Here is a 22,096-nt window from a genome sequence, read left to right as displayed (position 1 = left end):
TGAGGGTAGTGCTAGGGGGTGGGGGAGCCCTGAGGGGGGTAGGGAGAAGGCTGTCTGGGTTGGGGGGTGGGGCAGTGCTGAGGGGGTGGGGGGAGCCCTGCGGGGGGCAGGGTGCCTGGGTTGGGGGTGTAAGGAGCGGAGTCTCCTTAGCAGAGAAGACCCTTCAGTGTTAACTGGAATCGCTGGCAGCCATAAAGCTGCCCTTGTCTTTCCAACACAGCGTTGTTGTGTATCTACATAACGAGTGCTCTGTGCCTGGGCTCTGTAGAGCCAGCTGTGCCGTGTGCGCTAGGTAAGCAGGATCACCGAGAGGATCATGAGACCAGACGTTAGTGCCCTCGCATATCGGAGCAGTGCGGAATTTAATCCCCTGCTTAAGAACTTGCCGGGGGCGGTGTCGGGGCATTGGGTTCGTGCTCGTCTCTCCGTCTCGTTGTGACTGTAGCTGGGCTAGTGGGTTTGTGTGTGGGGGTAAAGCAAGATCAAAGTATGTGCATCCTGTATGCAGGGTGCATCTTGCAGGCAAGTAAAGCACCTGCCGGGCTCTGGGCAATGTGTCGTGGGTGACGTGGAGTGGGAGACAGCTGTGGTAGATTGGTGGAGGAGGTGTGTCCATTTAAAATGGCCTGAAGGATCTAATTAAACTGGCATAATGTTACAGTATCCCCATCATTGCACACCACTCTGCAAGGTACCCGTATGTGTGTTAGTAGTTTCTTTATGCGCCTTCCGTTCAGGCACAGTTGTACCAGTCAGCGTGCTAGTTACTGCAGAAATGTTTAAAATTACATGCTCCCTGCCTCATGACGCTTGATGGCAATGAAGATATCCAATACACTCGGCACTTGATAGCTAGAGGGAGCCGGCATCTTTGGAAAGAGCATTATTGAAAGGCTTAGGGTTGTGAGTATGTGTTGGGGAAACTTGAAGCGGACAAGGTGGCCATAGCACAGGAAACAGGATGCTGCTCCAAGGGGAAGGTGGTTATGAGAAGAGGCATGGGAGGAGAGGGACTAAGTGGAAGAGGGGAAAGGATTTGAGATGCTGGGGGCCGAACTCTGCAGGCTGTTAAATCTAAGACAAAGGATTCGGGCTTCTCTCTTGTGTTCAGCACATGCATTGTTTGGTCCCTTTGAGAAGTTGCACAAGCACAAGAAATGTCTGACCCGTGTGGAGTTTTTAAGGGTTCTTTTTTATAATTGAATGACTTCAACAACAACCTCTTTGTGCAGAGGCTACATATGAACTTGCGGCATATGCGTCTTGCATGTGTCTGTGTTGTCTTGCTAATTAGGCAAGAGCAAGGCACCAGATTGTACTTGAATGCACTGAAGACAGCCGGACAAAATCCAGCAGCTTGCCTTGCTATATCCAGCTGATTGCTCCATGCTTGGCCCCGTGAAACCATAAGCTTCACAACTTTGATATTCACGAAAAGAAAATCATCCTTCTTGCTAGGGCTGTGTTCTGTCACTGAAGGAATAATCATGGGAAGGTAGAGCCAGTTACAGGCTGTCACAAACTGCTCCGTTTTGTATCAGCAGCTGGGTGGGACTTGCAAGAAATCTTTCTTGTCGTGGGATAACGTGAAAGAGTTGACTGGTCTGACCTTTTTAAACGAACTCCCCATCGATCAGTCTGACTCCAAGGCATTAGAAACTCACTGGGAAGGCAAACGGAGCAGCCCCGTCTGCCTCTGTAAAGGAAGATAGCATTGGGTGTGAATCTGACCGCTGCCCCACTTACAGGGCTCAGAGACATGCATACTTTTCTTGTGCATCAGCGGTTAGCCTGTGGAACTGTGCATGCTTTAGTATTATAAGAGTTGGACTTGAGCTATTTGTGCTCCCTGCAGGTTCAAAATACAGCAGTCATCTCAGCCCATCAGCTTTCCGTGGTGCATATAATGAGCTCACTCTATCTGGATTCTTCTCGTGTCATATTAAAAAGTACCTCTTTAGAGATGTTAAAGATGCTATGATGTCTCTCCAGAAAGTCCAGTCTTTTTGGCCAGTACTTCTTGTTTTGGAATATAATGTTGTGCAGCTTATCTGCCCAGTTGCCACCTCCCACACCAGAGTTTGGCAGCATGTTAATGGTAGTATGTGTGTATATGGGTTCCGTGAAGGGCTCTGAAATTCTTTGAGATCAAAGTTTGTTGCATAAATACAAATAATGTTAGAGGAAATACTGCCTGCCGACAAGGAACAGTATTGTACAGGTGTGAAATGTGCACCTTATTCTGCATTTGGTCATAATTGGTATCTATAAGTACCGCAGCTTTAGGTAGTATTTGGCATGGAAAGGTCCATTACTAGATAACTAAATGGAGTGACTGCTTATTTTTCCATCTACAGATCTGCCGCCTTAGCTCTTTCTCAGGCATAGTAGCATGAGGTCAAAAGCAACGTGTAGTAGAGCTTGTAGTAAGCGTACTGCTTCTCTCTTAGATTGCTGTACATTTATAGTAGGGGTTTAGAGGAAAGAACCACTTTTTGGTGATTTTTTTTGTACTATGAAACAAAACAATGTGCATCCTAGGACTGTCCTTGGCTTCTAGTCATTGGTTTCTTTGTGTTTTATCCTGCTTTTGAGCTATCCTGTAAAGCATTGTGTGAAACTGGAAACTTTCCTCCATTCATTGCTGCGCTTGTTGCACAGAGCAATCTGTTGTATAAAATATGCATGTGTGAACATGATTTGCTTCTGCTTCTTTGGATGGGCTAGCACTCAGCAGTGTGATTTGCCATGGGGAGAGATGGAAGGATGTGGCATACTGAGATTTCCCACCCCTCTCCCCTGTAGAAAGCATTTATACTGGTGGAGATGTTACTGGAACACTGTGTCCAGCAACACAAGAAAGATTTTGTGAAATTGGTTTAGTGAAGAGCCCTTGGAATGACTAAAGGATTAGAAAGTATATGTTGCAGAGAGAGACCCAAGCAACTCGGCCTGTTTAGCTAAGCAGGGAGAGGACGATGATTAAGCAGTGATCTGATCTTTCTAGACCTATGTAAGGAGCAGAAACTTGATAACAGAGAGCCCTTCAGTGTAGCAGACAGCCGTAACAAGATTCACTGCCTGGAAATTGAAGCCAGCTGGGCTTAGATGAGGAATAAAACCGGATTGCATAACAGCAAAGGTAACTAATCACTTTCCAGTGGCTGCAGTGATTTATTTTAGATCACGATTATATGCTTATTGAAAAAGAGGTGCTCTGGATCAAAGAGAAATTAAAAGAATCAAGCAGGGAGCTCTGGCTTGTTCAGGAATTTGAACTGGATTGCTTTAGTCTTCTGGATTTCTAATCTACAAATAATGATTTAATTGCATTGCATAGACTTGGGTGTTTCAGTTTCTATACAGTGATGGGGTTATTCATGGTGACCCACTAAGGGCTTTTACTTTTTGTCGCTAGGTACCATGCATGACAAGGGACAAGTGTTCGTGGCTAAATTTATAGTCATACTACTTAGGCTGAGTGTAACTCAATTTAGAAGCAACAGTTAGGCTCCTACTCTGCAACTTGAAGATCCAGACTCGGGTACCTGCTCTGCCAATTATTTCTGGGGGGGATCTTGAGCAAATCTTGTCGTTTCTTTGTTCTCTAGTTGTAGATTGGTAGCACTTCCCTCCCTTTGAGGTGTTGACAGATTTTTTTATTTTTTGGGTGGCTTAATACAGAGAATGCAAAATTGGCTGGACCCAAGAAATGGTCTCATTTTTGTTTTCCTTATTTAGCTGGACTATTTGGCATCAGGACAAGGGAATTTTGTAGGGGATCTTTGTATGTTATAAAGGAGGAATGGCACTAACCCATTTTTCCCCCTTGCAGGTAACTTTCTCAGGTGTGTAATGCTTTAAAAAAAATGCAAAAGACATGTTCCCCTTGGAGGCAGCTTTGTTCTGTTCAGGAAGGTACATATTGGCACAGAACAAGGCATGTGGTATTCTTGGATGACTAATATGGTTATTGTCAAAGATGATTTTATATGAGGAATAACTCATTCCATCACCTGTAGGATATATGCAGAAGGGGACCTAAAACTTAATATTAAATAAGCTGCTGTTACAGTGAGGCTTAATTGAAAAAACACACAGCTCTCTTTGGTTCTGTTACCTGAGTGTTAAAATTCAGTAGGATCTCAATTTTGCAAACATTTATGCACCTGAATAACTTCATGCTCATGAGTATTCATGAATTCAATATCCATATTCATGTGCATACATTAAGATCCCAAGCATACTGAAGTGGACACCATCCTTTAGTCTCCCAGTGTGTGAGAGCTTTCTGGTTAGACTGATTGCTGCTGGAGACAAAAAATGTCTCATCCTCTTGTAGTCTCAGAAAAATAACTGTTAGCTCTTAACAGTTTAAAAACTCTAGATCAAATATGACCTAAGAGCTCTTCTGTGTCCTTCCTCTTGACTTCCCAGGATTCCTTCCTATAGATCATTTTCCAATGTTTTGTCCATTCCTCCATGGCGAGGGGGAAATAAACCTTTTCAAGCAATGACATTCTTGCTACTTAGATTGTTCCCCTCCTCATTAGGATTGCATAAGCAGTTAAAACATTGTCTACATAACTTATCTAGTTTTAGCTGCAATGGGGACATTTTTTGAAGGTTCCCTGGCATAGACTAGATCAGTGGTAGGTTACCCGGATGGGCCGGGAGCATGCTGGCACCAGCTCGGAAATCCATCGTGGGCATGGAGACGGGGAGCTCTGTTCCACCGTACTTGATTAAATAAGCTTCCACAGTTCCAGGGAGAATGCCAGTAACTTCCCCACATCTGCAAAATCCAAGCAATTCAAAGTTGAGTCAGGCTGAGAAACGCAGCCTTACATTTTTGCGTTTCTCCTATTCAGTGAGCTGTAGCCAGGTTTTCCATTGTATTGAATTTCTTGGCGCCAGCTGTTTATCAGATCACCCCTGAAATGGAATTATTTAAAAAAACAAAACAGCGTGGCTGCTTGTGATTCAAGAGCATGGGGTCTCATGGGCCCACGTTGAAATCCAGTATCAAACCTTCACCACCTACTGCCTAGGCAAACCCTGAAACTTAAATGGGAGCATTCATATCGCTGTATCTCCCATCTGCTTCACACCAAAATACTTTTCAAAGCTGCTGGGAACTAAATCTCTCGTAATTCAGTCGTGCTGCGGTGGAACACAGCAGCAGCACTGTTTAATGGCTTGGGATGAAGTAGAGGTGAATACACTGTCAGCTGAAATAGCCAGTGTGATTTCACCCAAGCTGGCATTTAGTGAGGGCAGCGGAGCTAATGCCTTTCTGAGAGACCTTAGGCCTACATCTCATCTGAAGAAAGTGTTGGGAGAAGTCAGCTGTATTGCACAGTGCTGATATGAAAAGATAGAAGGGGTAAAGGTTTACTCTGGACCAGGGAGGCCCCTGTTTAATTAATGCTCTTGTGTTGAAGCAAAGTGGAGCTCTGTTCAGCACCAGTGCTGCAACTGCAGAAATGCTTGCTAAGAGTCCTTGGCATGACCTGCCTTCAAACTGAGCTGCTGTGGCCTAGTGCCTGTATGTGGGGCAGCCTCACTTGTTAGTCCTCCAGAGCAGTTGTGCTATTTACTGAGAACCCAGTGGGAGGAAAACCCAAGCATCAGTCCAAATAGCGTGTTGGTTCCTTGACTTCATTAGCATGTTGCCACATACTTAAGCAGCTGGTGTTTTATAAACAGCTCTGTGTGACTGTCAGTTGGTTTTGGCCCCAAGCGAGTTGCTTCTGTTGGGTTTAACTGTTAGCAGTATAAATAGAGCTCAGGATAAGCAGAAATGGGGTGGCGTTTCATTCGCCACATCCTGTCATGTCCATGTTTGTGTTACTATGAGGGAGGGCTAAGATCTTCTACCCAACTGTACCTATGCGGTGGGGAAAGGATTTCATAGTTGAGGGCTTTAACATAACAGGCAAGGGCATAACAAGATTTAGCGACTGGAAGTAAGCAAATATGTTAACCTGGAGAATAAGTATCCCACCCAGGGCTGCTGGTGATGCTTGACAAGCATCTAAATGCTTCTAGGAGAGATGCCCGGAAAGGAGGAGCTGGATGCAGGAACCATAGGGTGCAATCCTCTGGCCTGTGTGGTACAGACTAGGTGATCCTTATGGTCACCATAGTCTGTTGAGCTAAGCCTGCATCCCCAGCTTCCTTGGGACGGCAGGGCTATGCTAAACTTGTGTGAAGCAAAGATTATTAGCAGCATCAGCCTCTGAGATGGAGACTTCCCCTTTGGTTAGTCCGCATTGCTGGCTTCGCTCGTCTGCGCGTTCATTTTAAAATGAGAAGCTTCATGCTGACACCTACGCTGCTGCTCATGCCCGAGACATGCTTCCGGGAACTATCTGCCAAGCTCCTTCATGGTTCTCAGTTAAATCCTTTCTGAAACTTTCCTCTGTGATTCCTGTGAGGAGTGCTTGACGAGGGCTAGGGTGCTGCTGTCTGGAGACCATCCCCTAAATAACGCTGCCTCCGTGGACAGCAGCATCAGCCTGCTGCTGCTGCCATTTACTTGGATTGCCCCAGAGAAAATGCAGGCACTGGCTTTTAATTCTGCGTTTGCATTGCATTTTGCCAAGTGGGTGTCATGGTCTTTGACTGCAGCTCCCAGGCACTACAATAAATAGTGAAATATACACCAGTCAGGGCCACGGCAGTCATCCTGCAGCCTCTGTGTAGCTGGCAGCCTGCACATTTGGCAGATTAGGGAGAGGACAGGCCGTACAGCTGCAGAGAAGGCATGGAGAGGAAAGCAGGGCAGCAAATCGGTCATGGGAAGGGGATTGGAGTGGCCTTTGGGGAGGGGGGCTAATTTGTGGCACGCCCGCCAAAAAGTTTGGCCCCCCACTGAGGACATAGTTTAGCATCCCAAGCTGCGTAGCCCAGCTTGCAGAGCGGTGTGGTTGTGCGCAGCCAGATATGCACAAGTGATGTAACACTTGTGTGGAGCCATGCGAAGGGTTCTTTAGAACTCGTGGCAGTGCCCAGGCTGTAAGGCACTAGTGTGAACTCTGGGTTGCCAAGGGCTAATATTCAGATGACGGCAGCTGGCTACACTCTTCTGTCTTGGATGCAGAATGGTTAGAACGTGGGGTTGTGGTTAATACGTACCCTCTCCCCTTTGAGTCCCGCTTTCTTCCTAACCTATTGGTTTGAATTTCAGAAGCACTTCCATGAAGAAGATCCTATGAAAGTTACAACTAGCTGTTTTATCTCTAGCATTGCCTGCAGTCTGAATCAGGTGCTAAGAGGAATGAATAAGAAGCTGGACACTTGGGGCCAATTAAAATGTCTCTGTGCCAGCATTTAGGAAATGTTTGCTCAAGCAGTGCAGAAACCGACCCCTTTCTATTTGAGAAATGTTTCACTGATCTTCCCCAGGCTGATATTGCTACTGTCACACTCCAGTAAATGACTTCTTTTCCTCCATAGGTTGATCTGTCGCATTTGTCTCCAGAGGAGAAATGGAGGTGAGTGGTAGGGTGCAGCCAGTTTGTGTTTCACTGGATTCCCCCAGTGTGCAACGTTGATGTTACCAACAGTGCACAGCAAAAGAGGCCCGTCCTGAAATGCAAAGCCTATGTACCATAAAATCCTCGCCTTCTTACGGTGAGGAAGTCACCTGTCCTGAGCCGCCAGCTCAGTCTCCAGACCTATTGACTGCTACTTATTCCACCTTTCCTGTTAAGCACACCAATTTTAATTGGATGCTTCTTTGTAAGAGTGTAACGAGGCCAGCCTTCTTTGAACATTTATCTGTAAAACAGTCTCAAGGCTCCTTAAACTGAAAATGTGTATTTTTGATTCACAGTGTGTTCACTTTTCTAAGTGAAGTAACCTATGCATTGCTCGCAAGTCTTGGCTTCTAGGCTGACCTAGACTCTGTTGTTATAAAAGCTCGTGGCTTCCTTCTCACAATAGGCCACTGCATCCTGGGCCTGTAGCAGTGAGCAGGTGCTTACCTTGAACAGAGGTAGAGAAATGCATGCTGGGCCTTCAGTTTATTAGGGCTGCTCTTCTGCTATGGTGATGATTCTTATCTCAAGGTGGGACATAGCAGCTTGGGCCTGTGGTCTCTGTTCCTCTCGCAACAAGCAGATTGAATCTTCATTCTTTTACATTATGCAAATCGTTTGTTCTTTGGGGCTGCTTTCCTCTTCAGTTGAGTGAGCGGGAGAGAAGTAACTTGCTTCAAAAAGCTGAAGTGAAAGAGCCTTTCACCCATTCTGTTTGACCCACTGCATCTCTGCTGAGCATTTGTTCATTTGTCCAATATTTGCCCAACAAACATAAATAGGAGGGAGTTTCCTCGGAAGCAAATGCTGCCATAATCGGTACCAGGCAGTACATGCAAGAGCTGCAGTCTGCTTCTCCTTGCTCTCAGCAGGTGGGAACACCAACCCAACCCTTAACATCCCTGGAACAGGCTACCCAGAGTGGTGGTGCAATCTCCATCCTTGGAGATTTTTAAGGCCCGGCTTGACAAAGCCCTGGCTGGGATGAAGTAGTTGGAGCTGGTCCTGCTTGGAGCAGGGGGTTGGACTAGATGTGACCTCCTGAGGTCCCTTCTAACCCTCATTTTCCATCATCATCTGTCCTGTTTGCAAAGAGCAGGAAGCAGGCATTTCTTTAACTTTTTATAGCACTTGAATCCAAGCCAGACCAGATGTGCCTTTTTCTGCCTCTCAGCTTGTCAACAGCAGCATGCTTCCCTACCCTCCAGTACCCACGTACTCCCCCTCCCCTTCCAATATAGTCCTCCTGGCCTCACACAAACTCCTACCATGCCATTCATTGTAGCTCGGTGTGTTCAGGGGCCCCTGATTCACACCCCAGTTGACTTGCCTTGTTCTCATTCCAGGGTCGAGCATGCTCGGATGCATGCCAAGCACCGTGGTCACGAAGCGATGCATGCGGAAATGGTCCTCATCCTCATCGCCACGTTAGTAGTAGCACAGCTCCTATTGGTACAATGGAAACAGAGGCACCCTCGCTCCTACAATGTAAGCATCTGACCACCTTGTCCACCCTCTGGCTTTGCAGCTAAATCTCTAGCTATTGAGCATGTGAATTGTCACTCTTCTGCTGTTTGATGTTGAAACATCCTTTGCCAGCTTTTTCCAAGAGTGTATCGGAACTGTATGTAGAGACGTGCAGCTCAGCCACAGAATTACTGTATTTACTTGAATATAAGATGGCCCCCCAAATAATTAGATTCAATATATAGAAAATGTATAAATATGTTATAATTTTCCAAGTGCATGTATAGAATCTAATTATTGGAGGCTCGCCTTTGATTTGTCCCCATCCCACTGCTAAAGCAGGGAAAATAAATCTGGGAGATCAGGTAGGCCCCTTGCCCTCCACTCCCCCCACTTTCTCCCTCTCCTTGAGCACAGGGAAAGGCCAGGCATATCTGAAAACAGTGACCTTGAAATAAACCTGTGTAAATTACTACAGGCACCCACAGATTTAGCTTATCTGAAAATGGTACATCTTTCCCTTTTTTGAAACTGCTGCAGATTTTAGCACAGTTATTCCATAAATACTTTTAAGCAGCACTTTTGTGTTTACTGATATATAGCACAACCTATGCATGACATTAGTCCAAAGCCAAAACGCTCATGATTTACCTTATAGTTCATTGAGCTGGGCCTCAACACCAACAGCATGTCAAGCCATGGTGACCCCGTAGCTTGGCATTGCTCAGTATGTGTGAACTCCAGATACTTCCCCGCCCCCCCAGCAAAGAATCCACATGCTAAGTAGCTCCCTACTCATGACTGCAACCGGATGTTTTTGTCATGAGTCCTGGGATCCTCCAGAAACTTACATGTAGATGAGGTTCGGGGCAACCTGGTTCAGCTACACCTCATGGAGGGTGGGGCCACACTAATCATGTGAGAGAGTTTGAGAGAGGGGGTGACAGGGTGAACCATTTGGGGACCCACTTGGTGATGTTTCCCAGACATTTAAGGCTGGTGAAGAAACAGGAATCATTAGGAATGAGAAAGAAAGACACAGCTTAGCTGTGGGAGTGAACAGGAAGTCAAAATGTATTTGTTGAAGTGGCTCACCATGACTTGAAAGAGTTGGCGCTGAGGGGGACTGTGCGCAGTGGGTATTATTCAGTTGGGCTGCAATAGTCTATCCTTGTGGTAGGTTCCCATTGGCAAGGTTGCCCCTCTGTATTTAATAGTTATGCTCAGCTTCGGCTGCATTTAATGAACTTCATGGCTGGTTCCATTACTAAGCACATGCTGTTTTTAGCACCAGTTCAAAGACAGACAGTGTATTTAATGTTCTCATACAAGGAAACCATATAAGAGGAGGAGTTTTTTTTCCCCATGCTGATTGGGCAGAGGCAGGTGGGACCTTGCCTTATATTTGAGTAAATACAGTACACCATTGAGTAATTGAGTGAATCCATGTAAAACCTCGCCACTTAATATGTTTAGTCCAGGGGTGCTCGGCCCCTAGCCCATAGGCGAGATCCAACCTGTAGCAGTCTCATCAGGCTCATGAGATGCCCTGCAGGTCCAGAAATTTGGCAGCAGGGGAGTGGTGGCACCACTCCCTTGGTGCCATATTTCCCAACCTATGAAGAGCCCTGGGCCCTGCGTGCTGGATGGGGCGCCCAATCCCAGTGCATGCAGGGCTGGGCAAAGATGGTGCTGGGCCCCAGGACCCCAATCCTAGTGTGGGGGGCTGGGAGGGGGCAGCACTGGGACCTAGTCCTGACACAGGAGGGGCTACCAGCAGGCTCTCACGACTCAGTCCCAACATGCAGACTGGCCCTGCCCCACTCATCTGGCCCTGCAAGCCACTTTTATAGCAGGGGGCAAGTCCACAGGTCAGATTGGGCCCTGTGCCAGGATCCAGCCCTGGCCCATGGGCTGGGGGTTGAGCACCCTTGTGCTAATCCTTAAAGAAACAATGGGACCACTTGATCTTGCCATCGCACTTACTTAGAATAATGTGATTAGTAGAATAACTTGAACAGCTTCATGAATAAAAGCTGGCTTTCATGATTGCTGACCTTTTGGGTTGCACTTGTTGGATCACTCAGTTCACTGAATCCTTTCTCACACCACTGACTTGGGTCAGGCTGCAGAACAGTGGATATCCTCCCACTTGAGATGAAGGAGGTTTCTCTTCTGGGTCTCAAGGTGGTGGTTATGCTAATTAACTGTTGAAAAAAAGATTTGGTTCAGGTTTGTTTTTTTTAAACTGCTATGTTGCAAATAACTCTTATTTGCATTGCAAAAACTGAGTACAGGGGAACAATGGAAATGGTACGACCAAGTCTAAAACTTACTGCTGTTTGAATCCATCGTTCAGCACCTGCTTTAAGGTGAAAATGAAACTCTCAGGAATCCTGAGTGAAGGAAAGCTGATGTGGTCACCTCAGCAACTGATGAGAGAGCAGCTCTGCTGGTATTCCTCTTCTAGCAGAGTTGAGCAGAGCTCAATAGCCTGACTTAAATCTCATGTTGCACCACCAGTGTTCAGTGGGTTGAATTGCACAATTAATATTTGCACCCTCTCTCTAGGAATACGCTGTCTCTAAGAGATAAAAGAAGAACAAAGGTTACCAGACCTGTGGCATCCTTCAGTGCTGGTTAAACAGTGTGATCTTGCATTTATCTGACATGCCTTTAACTTGTCCTTGCAGATGGTGACCCTCTTTCAGATGTGGGTTGTTCCTCTTTATTTCACAATGAAGCTGCACTGGTGGCGGTTCCTGGTGATCTGGGTCCTCTTCTCCACCGTCACAGCCTTCATCACATTCAGAGCCACCCGTAAACCTCTCGTGCAAACAACTCCCAGGTTAGCACACACCTCTCCTTGTGAATCACAAGCCCAAGGCTAGAAGCGCACAATCTGCAGCAGCAGCTGATTTCTTTCTAACAGAATGATTGTGGTTAAACTTTTCAGTTCAACTCTGGACTTGAGCCATATTTTTGCCTGTGGGAAGAGTCATCCGATAAATTGGGTTAAACATGCCCCTTTAACCATCTTGCTATGCTGTTTGCCAATTGGCCTATCACAAATATTTAATTTCCCCAGAACAGTGCTAATCTGAGTGACTAACTGTAAGCTTGATTTATGTCAGTTCTTCTGGGCACGAGGGGGACTCGCATCCTATCCCCAGTTTAGGACACAGCATTTGCTCCTAGTCTTGAAGGTCAAGATCTAATGGATTTAGAAGTTGTCATGCTATGTGTGTGTTGACCCATCTAGAGTCACAAGTAGAATAATCATCAGAGGGAGGTTAGGACTGTGAGCTGTTAGCTTCCATAAGCATGCCAGATCTTACCTCCTTTTCATGCAGACAACAACATATATCCTAAGATGCAGTAAAACACTCAGGTGTTCTGTGAGACTTCACTGCAAGAAACCCTAATGCCTTCATTTTTATACGTCTCTTACAGGCTGGTGTATAAATGGTTTCTGCTAATATACAAGATGAGCTACGCTACTGGAATTGTTGGGTACATGGCTGTAATGTTCACACTCTTTGGTCTTAACTTATTATTCAGGTGAGCAAATCTCTAATGCCTAGCTGCTATCAACATGGTGAATGGTCAAAGCCCTGTAGATCTGGGTGTTAGCACAGTGTTCCTTTAAAGGATGATAACTAGAGATGAGTTGTGGCCATGTGATCAGTAAGGCAGGAGATCAGAGGGACTGTTGGATTCTCTTCTAGCTGCTGAGCAATCACAGGTGACCGTTCAGGTTGCTCCCAAACCAGCACCTGGCTTCCAGTGAGGATGCTCCGGTGTCATGCACACAATCCCTTTCCCTTGTGTGCAGTGTTTGTCACTGCTGTTTCTGCTTTCTCCTCTAATCCTCTTGTACAGCTCCAGACCAAATACGAGTAACAGTTGTCCTCTGCCATCCTGGGAAAACAGCATCCTGACGTTACTCCTGCAGCCAGCTCTCCCAGATACTGTAGCATTGTACTTTGTACTTGGTTCTGACGCAGCACTCCAGCTAGAACTACTTGATGGCTTTTTTTCTTCCTGGGCCTGTACTGATCAGAGTTGATTCACCTGCAGAGGCATGTAGCAACTAGCTGGAAGCCTATTTTGTGCTCTAAAGCTATTTTTAAGTGTAACATGTCCAGGTTTGCTGCTAAACCTCTTCTGGAGAGATACCAAGTACCCACAATTAAGCTGAAATTGCTCTTTCTCAGAATTGGACTTTACCAGCAAATCTGCATTGCCTCTGCCATGGGGCAGGGAGTGCCCCCAAGAAGCACATTCCCACTTGCCTCTTAGCAAAAGCCAGAAAGTAGGCATCCTTATTGCCTCTGCGAAGTGACCAGGGCATAGAGTCACATCAGTCAGCTGTACAGGACCACTGATGAGCTCCAGCTGATCAGAGATGTGATGCCCTTTGAAGTAAAAGCTGCAGCAAACAGCTGGGCAGCTCATCCTTAATTCAACAACCTGCTGTGAATTAAGCAGCTTGTGAGCTACCCTCATAGGAACAGTCCAGAGTCTCCTGTGTAGCGCAGCCCCAAGCACCTGCCCAGCTTTCTCTCTCAGGCATGCTTCTTGTTACACGCTCTGCCATGCCAAACTAGCTGCGCTGCCTAATTTTGAGGCTTTGGCATCCTCTGCGTGAGAGCTAGTGGGTGTCACATGCATCTTGCCAGCTGTCCTGCCTTCACTGCTAGGCACGTCTGTTGCCTCCAGGGGAAAGTGCAGAGACTGTCTGCATTTTGCACAGACTGGAATGAATGTGTTCTGCTGCATTAAGATGAGGCTGTTTCCGACAGCTTAGCTGGGGAGACATCCCAGAGGCCTTGAATTATGGACTAGGATTGCAATGTAGCTGTTGCAAATGATTCTGTGAGGATATTTAAAAACAACAAGCGCTTATTTGCCAGCAGGATTTGTTGGCAATGGAGTTAATGTGCTTTTGCCACGATCATTCTGTTTCTACAGCAGCTGGTTTTCAACATGCTCGGTGTTAAATGCGATTCCTTTGTCTTTCTTGTAGAATCAAACCAGAAGATGCGATGGATTTTGGCATTTCACTCCTATTCTACGGGCTTTATTATGGGGTACTGGAGCGGGACTTTGCTGAAATGTGTGCAGACTATATGGCATCAACCATAGGGGTGAGTTGATGCAGGTACCATGTCATGGATCTGTGAATATTCTCGTCTGTGTAGCATTTACTCATCAGAGGACTAACTTTTTTGTTAAGTTTTCCCTTGAAATGGTATTTTTGTTGTAGGAAATGTGTCAGGAATAATGACACGGAGTACAGCTCACTCAAGCAGCTGCCTGGGTCAGTTTTCAAAGGGACCTGTTGTCACAGTATCTAGAAGGATGGGTTCCATGCATCTCCCTGCCCCTCAAGGGATCAATGGGTCATTTCTGCCAATGCATGGTTACAGTTCCTGGCGCCTTATTCAAGAACCTCTTCTAAAGAAGGAACAAACTTTTGATTCGTGCTATTTTTGCCCTCCTTCTGACAAGCAGCGCTCTCATGCTCAGATGTTCAGGGTGGTACTCATTACTTCGCCATGTATCTGTTTTACACCGGTGACCCGTAACACCCTTCCTTCTTAGAATCATAGACTCTTAGAGAAGTTGGGCTGGAAGGGACCTCTGGAGGTGACCTAGTGCAGTGTTTCCCAACCAGTGTGCCATGGCACAATGGTGTGCCATCAGAAATGAACAGGTGTGCCACAGAATTTTGGAAAATTAGTCATCTATTAGAAAAATTAATGAATAAATGAAACGCATTGTTTATATAAGTTATACATTTGGCTGGACATGGTGGCCATCTATAAGTAGGTAAGGGGTGAATATTGGAAGCTGGGAGAAACTCTTTACTAGAGTTCTCCAGGGGAGGACGAGGAGCAATGGCCATAAACTGTTAGAGGATAGTTTCAGGTCGCATGCAAGGAAGAACTTCTTTATGGTAAGGGTGACCAGAATCTGTAATAGACTTCCCAAGGAGGTGGTGCAGCCCCAACCTTGAAAGTAGTTGGAGCTGGTCCCTTGTAGAATTCATTGCCACAAAGTGTTGTTGAGCCTGATAATTTAATTGGGTTCCAAAGGAGATTGAACAAAGTCATGTATGCTCAGCAAATATTAAATGTGATAGGGGGTGCAGCCTCCAAATATGACTTTTGTCCTGCGAATGGGCAGGGGACAGATCAGGCTGGACAGGCCCTGCATAAATGCTCTTTCCTTACCTTCTACGGTGTCACTATGAAGTTGAGGATCCTGGGCAGGGTGGGCCTGTGCACTGACCAGTGTAGCAGCTCTGTTCTGTCTGCATGTGCCCTCCACAATAGAGAGTTCTCCAAGTTTATTCCTTGGCCACACAGCAATAAAGCCTCTCCAGAGGCTGTTTAGACTTGCGGTTCTTAACCCAGGTCACTGCCATGCTCAGGTAACTTAAGTCACTTGGGTACTAGAAAGGGAACAGCCTCATTAAGTACTGGCACAGGGCTCTGCTTAATGTGGCTATGCTTCTTCCAATACCTTAGCTCTTGATTGTATAAAAGTAGCTCTGGTCTCTGCAATGCTGCCTTGTGCCATGTACATGTTCCCCTATTGACTTCAGTGGAGTGTTGATGATATCTGGTTACCCCTCTGATTTGTTTAAATACTGCACTTTTTAGCCACTTGTCTTCATTGCAGCATACAGTGTTGCAACTGCAGCACTGTGCGTGTCAGAGAGACTTACTGTGGAACGGAGTGCCAGCCCAGTTGATCACCTTGTAACAAACTTCGCTTATCTGCATATCAGTTAAGGACCCAGGGACTTTGCATCTCCCTGTCTGTTTTGCAAAGTAATAGCACTCTGATCAAATGGCAACCAACATGGGTTCATTAGAGGCAGGTCCTGTCAGACTAGCCTGGTGGCCTTCTACGACCAGGTCACAAAATCCTTGGACGCAGGGGTAGCAGTGGACATAGTCTTTCTGGACTTTAGGAAGGCCTTTGACACTGTCTCTCATCCCATTCTCATTAAAAAACTAGGGAACTGTGGCACTGACGCCTACAGAGTCAAATGGGTTACTAGTTGACTGGAGGGCCACACCCAGAGAGTGGTGGTGGACGGGTCATTTTCAACCTGGAGGGATGTGGGCAGTGGGGTCCCCCAGGGCTCGGTCCTCGGACCCGCACTGTTCAACATCTTCATCAGTGACTTGGACAGCGGGGTGAAAAGCACCCTGTTCAAATTCGCAGATGACGCTAAGATGTGGGGGGAAGCGGGCACGCTAGAAGGGAGGAATAGACTGTAATCGGACCTAGACAGGTTACAGGGGTGGGCAGATGAGAACAGGATGGGTTTCAACCCTGACAAGTGCATGGTGCTGCACCTGGGGACAAAGAACCAGCAGCAGACCTACAGGCTGGGGAACTCCCTTCTCATCAGTGCAGAGGCAGAAAAGGATCTTGGAGTCATTATTGATGCCAAAATGAACATGGGCCAACAGTGTGGGGACGCGGTCAGGAAGGCCAGCCATACCTTGTCATGCATCCACAGATGCATCTTGAGCAGGTCCAACGAGGTGATCCTCCCCCTCTATGCGACACTGGTCAGGCTGCAGTTGCAGTACTGCGTCCAGTTCTGGGCGCTGCACTTCAGGAGGGATGTGGACAACATGGAGAGGGTCCAGGGGAGGGCCACTTGCATGGTCAGGGGGCAGCAGGGCAGGCCGTGCGGGGAGAGGCCACGGGACCTGAACCTGTTCAGCCTCCACAAGAGAAGCCTGAGTGGGGATTTAGTGGCCGTTTACAAACTAGTCAGAGGGGACCAGCAGGCACTGGGGGAGTCCCTGTCCCCCCGAGCACTACCAGGAGTGACTAGAAATAATAGACACAAGCTGGCGGGGGGTAGATTCAGACTAGACATCAGGAGGTGCTACTTCACTGTCAGGGCAGCTAGGATCCGGAACCAACTTCCAGGAGAAGTGGTGCTAGCTCCTACCCTGGGGGTCTTTAAGAGGAGGCTGGATGAACACCTTGCTGGGGTGATTTGGCCCCAGTGCTCTTTCCTGCCATGGCAGGGGGTCAGACTTGATGATCTGCTCAGGTCCCTTCCGACCCTCCCAACTATGAAGTGCATCATTGTAGGCTGATTTAATCCTGTCAAGATCAAGGCTGCAGCGAGAGGGATAAAGCATTCTGAGAAATGAGGAAGAGAGCCTGTTTTTATGGCTTCGGGAAGCTCAGTCTCTTCACATTCCTGTCCTCTTGGATTCACATGGACCTTGGCCTTGGCTTCTGGTGGCAATTTTGTAAGCCTGCCTTGCATAGGAAAGATTCTTCCACTAGCTGGCACTGTAGCTTTGCTCTTAATCAAGCGAGTGACTCACAGCATGAGTGAAGACTGGGTTTTGAACAGCAGCCTGCATCTGGGCTTTTCACAGTGCGACTCCTCCCCAAAGAAGCTGCAGTTGAGAAAAGACCCAAGAGGTTTGGGGAATGTTGGTCATGGCCGTGTTGGTCTAAGGCAGGGGTGGGCAAAATGTGACCGTGGGCCGGATGCAGCCCACCAAGCCATTCTATCTGGCCCGCGGGTCCCGTAAAACATTTAGAAAGTTAATATTTATCTGCCCCTGGCTGCCTGTCATGCAGCCTTTGATGGCTTGCCAGAACTTGGTAAGTGGCCCTCTTCCCGAAATAATTGCCCGCCCCTGGTCTAAAGACATAGGCAGATGAGGTTCTTTGGGTAAATGTGATATCTTTTATTAGACCAACCAAATAGTTGGAAAAATTGTTGCAACTATTTAATTCGTCTAATAAAAGATATCGCGTTTACCCAAAGAACCTTGTCTGCCTAAGGGGTCTAGCACATCCTTTCTTATTGCTGGTGCTATGTTTGCCCAGCCTACTCTTACCCTCCTATCCCTGCTCGGAGACCACTGTGCAACCTCTACGGATTTCACTTTCTGCAGGTCTAGCTTGAACTCAACATGAGTTTAATCTGTTTACTTAGATATGCCACCTGTAATAATCTCTTCCCTGGTATTTCTACCCACCCAGTACTTTAGACATTAACTTTTCTTTAGCCCTGGACTGGCCAAGCTGCACCTTTTTTTTTATAGTGGTTATTCATAGGGAAAAATTCTGGCTTAGCCACGTGTGACTCTTCTTTAAGTGTCTTTCAGTTTTGTTTTTTCAGGTATTGAAGTGTCTCAACTGAAACCCCAGTCACCACCGCATGTTCTGCTGTGATCCAGTCAGAGCTTGAAACAGGACTGAGCAGGCTCAGTACTTGAGTGAGATGACAAGCATTTCAATATCAGATCAGGCTCTGGGTCAACTGGTCCAGTTATCACCTGCTTAAATGAAGACTCAGAAACCCCCCTCCCTTCCCCTGCCTAGTGGGCAACTGCAGAATAACTTACCTATATGGGAGGACTTCTTTCTAGCCCTCATTAGTTTGCTTTTGATGCATGTCCTGAAGGGTGAGGGTTCATACCCCTTCTGGAAATATTCTGCTTTCTAATGCAGCAGTGGCTCCTCTAGGGATCTACTTGCATCTTCGATCCTCTATTTCTCTTTTTTTTTTTTTTTTTATTTAAAGCTTTCTGAATTCAACAATGCTACCTTATCATTTTGTTAATGTGTCATCTTTTTGTGTTTCCAGTTGCTCTTTTTTTTCCCCCCCTCTGAGCCTCTGCTGGCTAAAGCAGGGAGAGGTGCATCTTTTTAACCTTGTGGCCAGAACTGAACATAGTATTTCTGGGTAGGAGGTGCCACTGTCTCATGTAGTGGCAGCACAGTCAGTCTCCTTGCATATGCCAACATAGTGTAGACTATTTAGTGCCACAGTTCACTGATCAGGTCTTTCATTGAACTACCTGCAATGACACCTTTTTGCATTTAAGTTGAAGCCCAGAAACTTATGCAAGTAGTTGGCTATAAGAACTGCCATTAGGCCAGACTTAAGGTGCAACCTGGTAAGTCTCCTGTGTCGCACAGCACCAGAGTGAACTAGCTGCAGCAGCCCTGACCGCCACACAGGTTTCTCAGCACGTTAAACTAGACCAAACCCTGGCCAGGGTTTTTTTCCACTGTTCCTCTCCCACTTGCAGCCTCCAGTGTTTAAAGTCTAGGAAGTTCTGATTCCTCTAACTCCTGTGCTCAGTAGCTACTGATGCCCCTTTCTTCCAAGAATGTGTCCAATCCCTGTTTGAATCTGGATCGCCTGTCAGCCTCCACAACATCTTATGGCATTGAGTTCTACACTTCAATTACATGCTACGTGAAATAACTTCCTGTTGTTGGCTGTGATTTCTCATCAGAGTAAGCAGGGGGAACTGTGCCTTCTGATCACGAGTAAGAACCCAGATGTAGTAGGGCTCTCAGAAACCTGGTGGGACCCTACCCGCGACTGGGCGGTGGGCATTTGGGGGGATGCACCCTATATAGAAGAGACAGGACAGAGAGGAAAGGTGGGGGGATTGCGCTCTATGTCAAAGAGCACCTCACATCATCAAGGATTAGCTTTGGGTTAGAGGAGGGTCGGGCAGAGACACTATGGGTCAAACTCAAGGGGGGGCGAGGCGAAAGGGACCTTACGGTGGGTGTCTATTACAGACCACCCAACCATGGGGAAGAGGTGGACCAGGTCTTCTCCAGTCAGCTTATGGAGGCGGTTAGGTCAAGGGATGTTATTGTCATGGGTGACCTAAACTACCCAGACACTTGCTGGGAGGAGCAGACAGCCAGGTCTGACCGCTCGTGTAGGTCCCTGGCTGTATTACAGGATCTTCACCTTATCCAGGAAATGACAGCCCCACTAGGTTGCTGGACCTGGTCCTGGCCACGGGGGATGACCTGGTGAGGGGACTGCAGGTCCTTGACCACCTGGGCAATAGCGATCTTCACCTGCTGCATTTCACTATCCCACGCAGGGCGTCAAGGGCTCACACCAAGGCTAAAGCATGGGCAATATTTTACAGTTAGGGTGGCCAAAATCTGGAACCAACTGCCCTAGCTTGGGCACCTTCAAGAGGAGGTTGGATGATCACCTGTTTGGGGTCTTGTGAACCCAGCATTCATTCCTGCCTGTGGCAGGGGGTCAGGCTAGATGATTTGTTCAGGTCCCTCCTGACCCTAGCTACTATGAAACTATGAGACCTCTCCAGTGACCACATGAAAATATACCACAGGTGATTTCATAGACATTAGGGGCTAGAAGGAACCTTGTGAGATCCTCGAGTCCAGCCCCCCTGCCAGAAGTCTCCAGGGATCAGATGATCCCAGCAAGATAAAGATCCAAATGCCTTTTGAATGAGTCCAGAGTAGGTGGTTGCACCACCTTTCAGGGGAGTCTGTTCCAGACCTTGGACACCCAGACTGTAAAGAAGTTATTCCTTATATCGAGGCTGAATCGGCCTTCTAGAAGCTTGTGGCCATTAGATCTAGTATCTCTTGTTGGAGTCCTGGTGAACAACTGTTCCCCAGATCCTGATGCACCCCCCTTTATATACTTATAGGCAGCCACCAAATCCCCCCCCCGAGCCTTCTCTTCGCTCGGCTGAAGAGTCCCATGTCCCTCGGCCTCTCCTCGTAAGGCTTGCTCTCTTGGCCTGTGATCATGCAGGTGGCTCTCTGGACTCTCTCGAGCTTATCCACATACTTCCTGAAGTGAGGGGCCCAAAACTGGATGCAGTGCTCCAGCTCACTAAGGCCGAGTAAAGTGGGAGGATGACATCCCTGGTTTTGCTCGAGATGCATCGGTAGATAAATGCCAGAATTTAGTTTGCTCTGCCGGCCACAGCATCGCATTGGTGGTTCATGTTCATCTTGTGGTCAATCAAGACCCCCAAGTCCCTTTTGGTCACAGTGCTAGTGAGTATAGCACTGCCGAGACTATAAGTATGATGCTTGTTTTTTCTCCCAAGGTGGAGTACCCTGCGTTTCTCTACGTGGAATACCATCAGGTTTTGGTCTGCCCACTTTGCAAGCATGTTTGGGTCAGCCTGTATCCCCAGCCTGTCCTCCAGAATGACCGCCTTCCCCTATAGTTTAGTGTTGTCCACAAATTTGTCAGTCAGCATCTGACGTCCAAATCCAAGTAATTAATGAAGATTATTGAAGAGTACCAGCCCAAGCACAGAGCCCTGGGTAACTACACTAGTAACCTTGCACCACGTTGATTTGTTGCCATCAACTAATACCCTTTGTGTCCGACCCCGGAGCCAGTTCCCCAGTCATTGGATTGTGAGATGGTTGAGGCCAAAGTTCCCCAGCTTGCTCGCGAGGACATCATGGGAGACCAAATCAAAGGCCTTCTTGAAGTCCAGACAAATTACATCAACCTTGTCTCCCTTGTCCAGGCAATGCATCACCTGGTCATAGAAGGAGATGAGGTTGGTCAGACAAGACCTTCCAGTAATAAAACCATGTTGGCTGGCACTCAGTAGGTTGCCTTCCATTAGCCTGTTGCAGATGGATCCCTTGGTAATTTTCTCCAAGTTCTTTCCAGGAATGGACCTCAGACTGATAGGTCTGTAATTCCCTGGATCTTCTTTCTTCCCTTTCCTGAAGATTGGGACCACTTTGGCTCTTTTCCAGTCTTCCGGTATATCACCCAAGCACCACGAGCTTTCAAATATCTTGGCCTTAGGGCATGCTATGATGTCTGCCAACTCTTTTCAGACTCTGGGGTGTAATCTGTCCGGGCTTGCAGACTTATGGATGTCAAGCCTCTCAGTGTTTTCTCACTTGATCTACATCAGTTGTGGGCCCATCTCCCGAGCCCTGGTAGCTTTGCATCGTGTCTGACAGCATGACCCCCTTGGGCAAGTGGAAAACTGATACAAAGTAATCATTTAGGGGATTGGCCTTTTCTTGGGTGTCAGACTTCAGCTGCCCCATCTGATTTTGCAGGGGGCCGACGTTGCTTTTGTTCTTCCTCCGACTTCCAACATACCTGAAGAACAACTTTTTGTTATCCTTGATTCCGGTGGCTGTCTTGAGTTCAGTTGCTGCCTTGGCTGTTCTGAACCACTCCCTACCAGTACGGGCTAGTCCTGAGTACTCCTCGTTGGTGATGATTCCCAGTTTTACAT

At 47.2% G+C, this 22,096-nt stretch overlaps 1 protein-coding gene across 3 annotated transcripts in view; it reads left to right on the top strand.

Moving 5' to 3' along the window:
• The window catches only part of RNF121 (ring finger protein 121), a 41,705-nt gene that overhangs the window by 476 nt on the left and 19,133 nt on the right, over window positions 1–22,096 (top strand). Inside the window, exons 2-7 of one of the 3 annotated variants that reach the window (XM_025194429.1) lie at window positions 221–292; window positions 7,462–7,499; window positions 8,891–9,032; window positions 11,705–11,859; window positions 12,465–12,572; window positions 14,041–14,161. In XM_025194429.1, coding sequence (XP_025050214.1) covers window positions 8,907–9,032; window positions 11,705–11,859; window positions 12,465–12,572; window positions 14,041–14,161 — 510 coding nt within the window. In that variant the 5' untranslated portion in view covers window positions 221–292; window positions 7,462–7,499; window positions 8,891–8,906. Of the gene's footprint in view, window positions 1–189; window positions 293–7,461; window positions 7,500–8,890; window positions 9,033–11,704; window positions 11,860–12,464; window positions 12,573–14,040; window positions 14,162–22,096 lie in introns of all 3 variants that reach the window. The other 2 variants (XM_025194430.1, XM_006037962.3) reach the window with 2 other exon arrangements.

This window comes from Alligator sinensis, unplaced genomic scaffold (genome assembly GCF_000455745.1).
Source record: "Alligator sinensis unplaced genomic scaffold, ASM45574v1 scaffold854_2, whole genome shotgun sequence".
Lineage (NCBI taxonomy): Eukaryota > Metazoa > Chordata > Crocodylia > Alligatoridae > Alligator > Alligator sinensis.
Note: the sequence above shows the minus strand (reverse complement) of the source record. Positions and strands in the feature narration are given on the sequence as shown.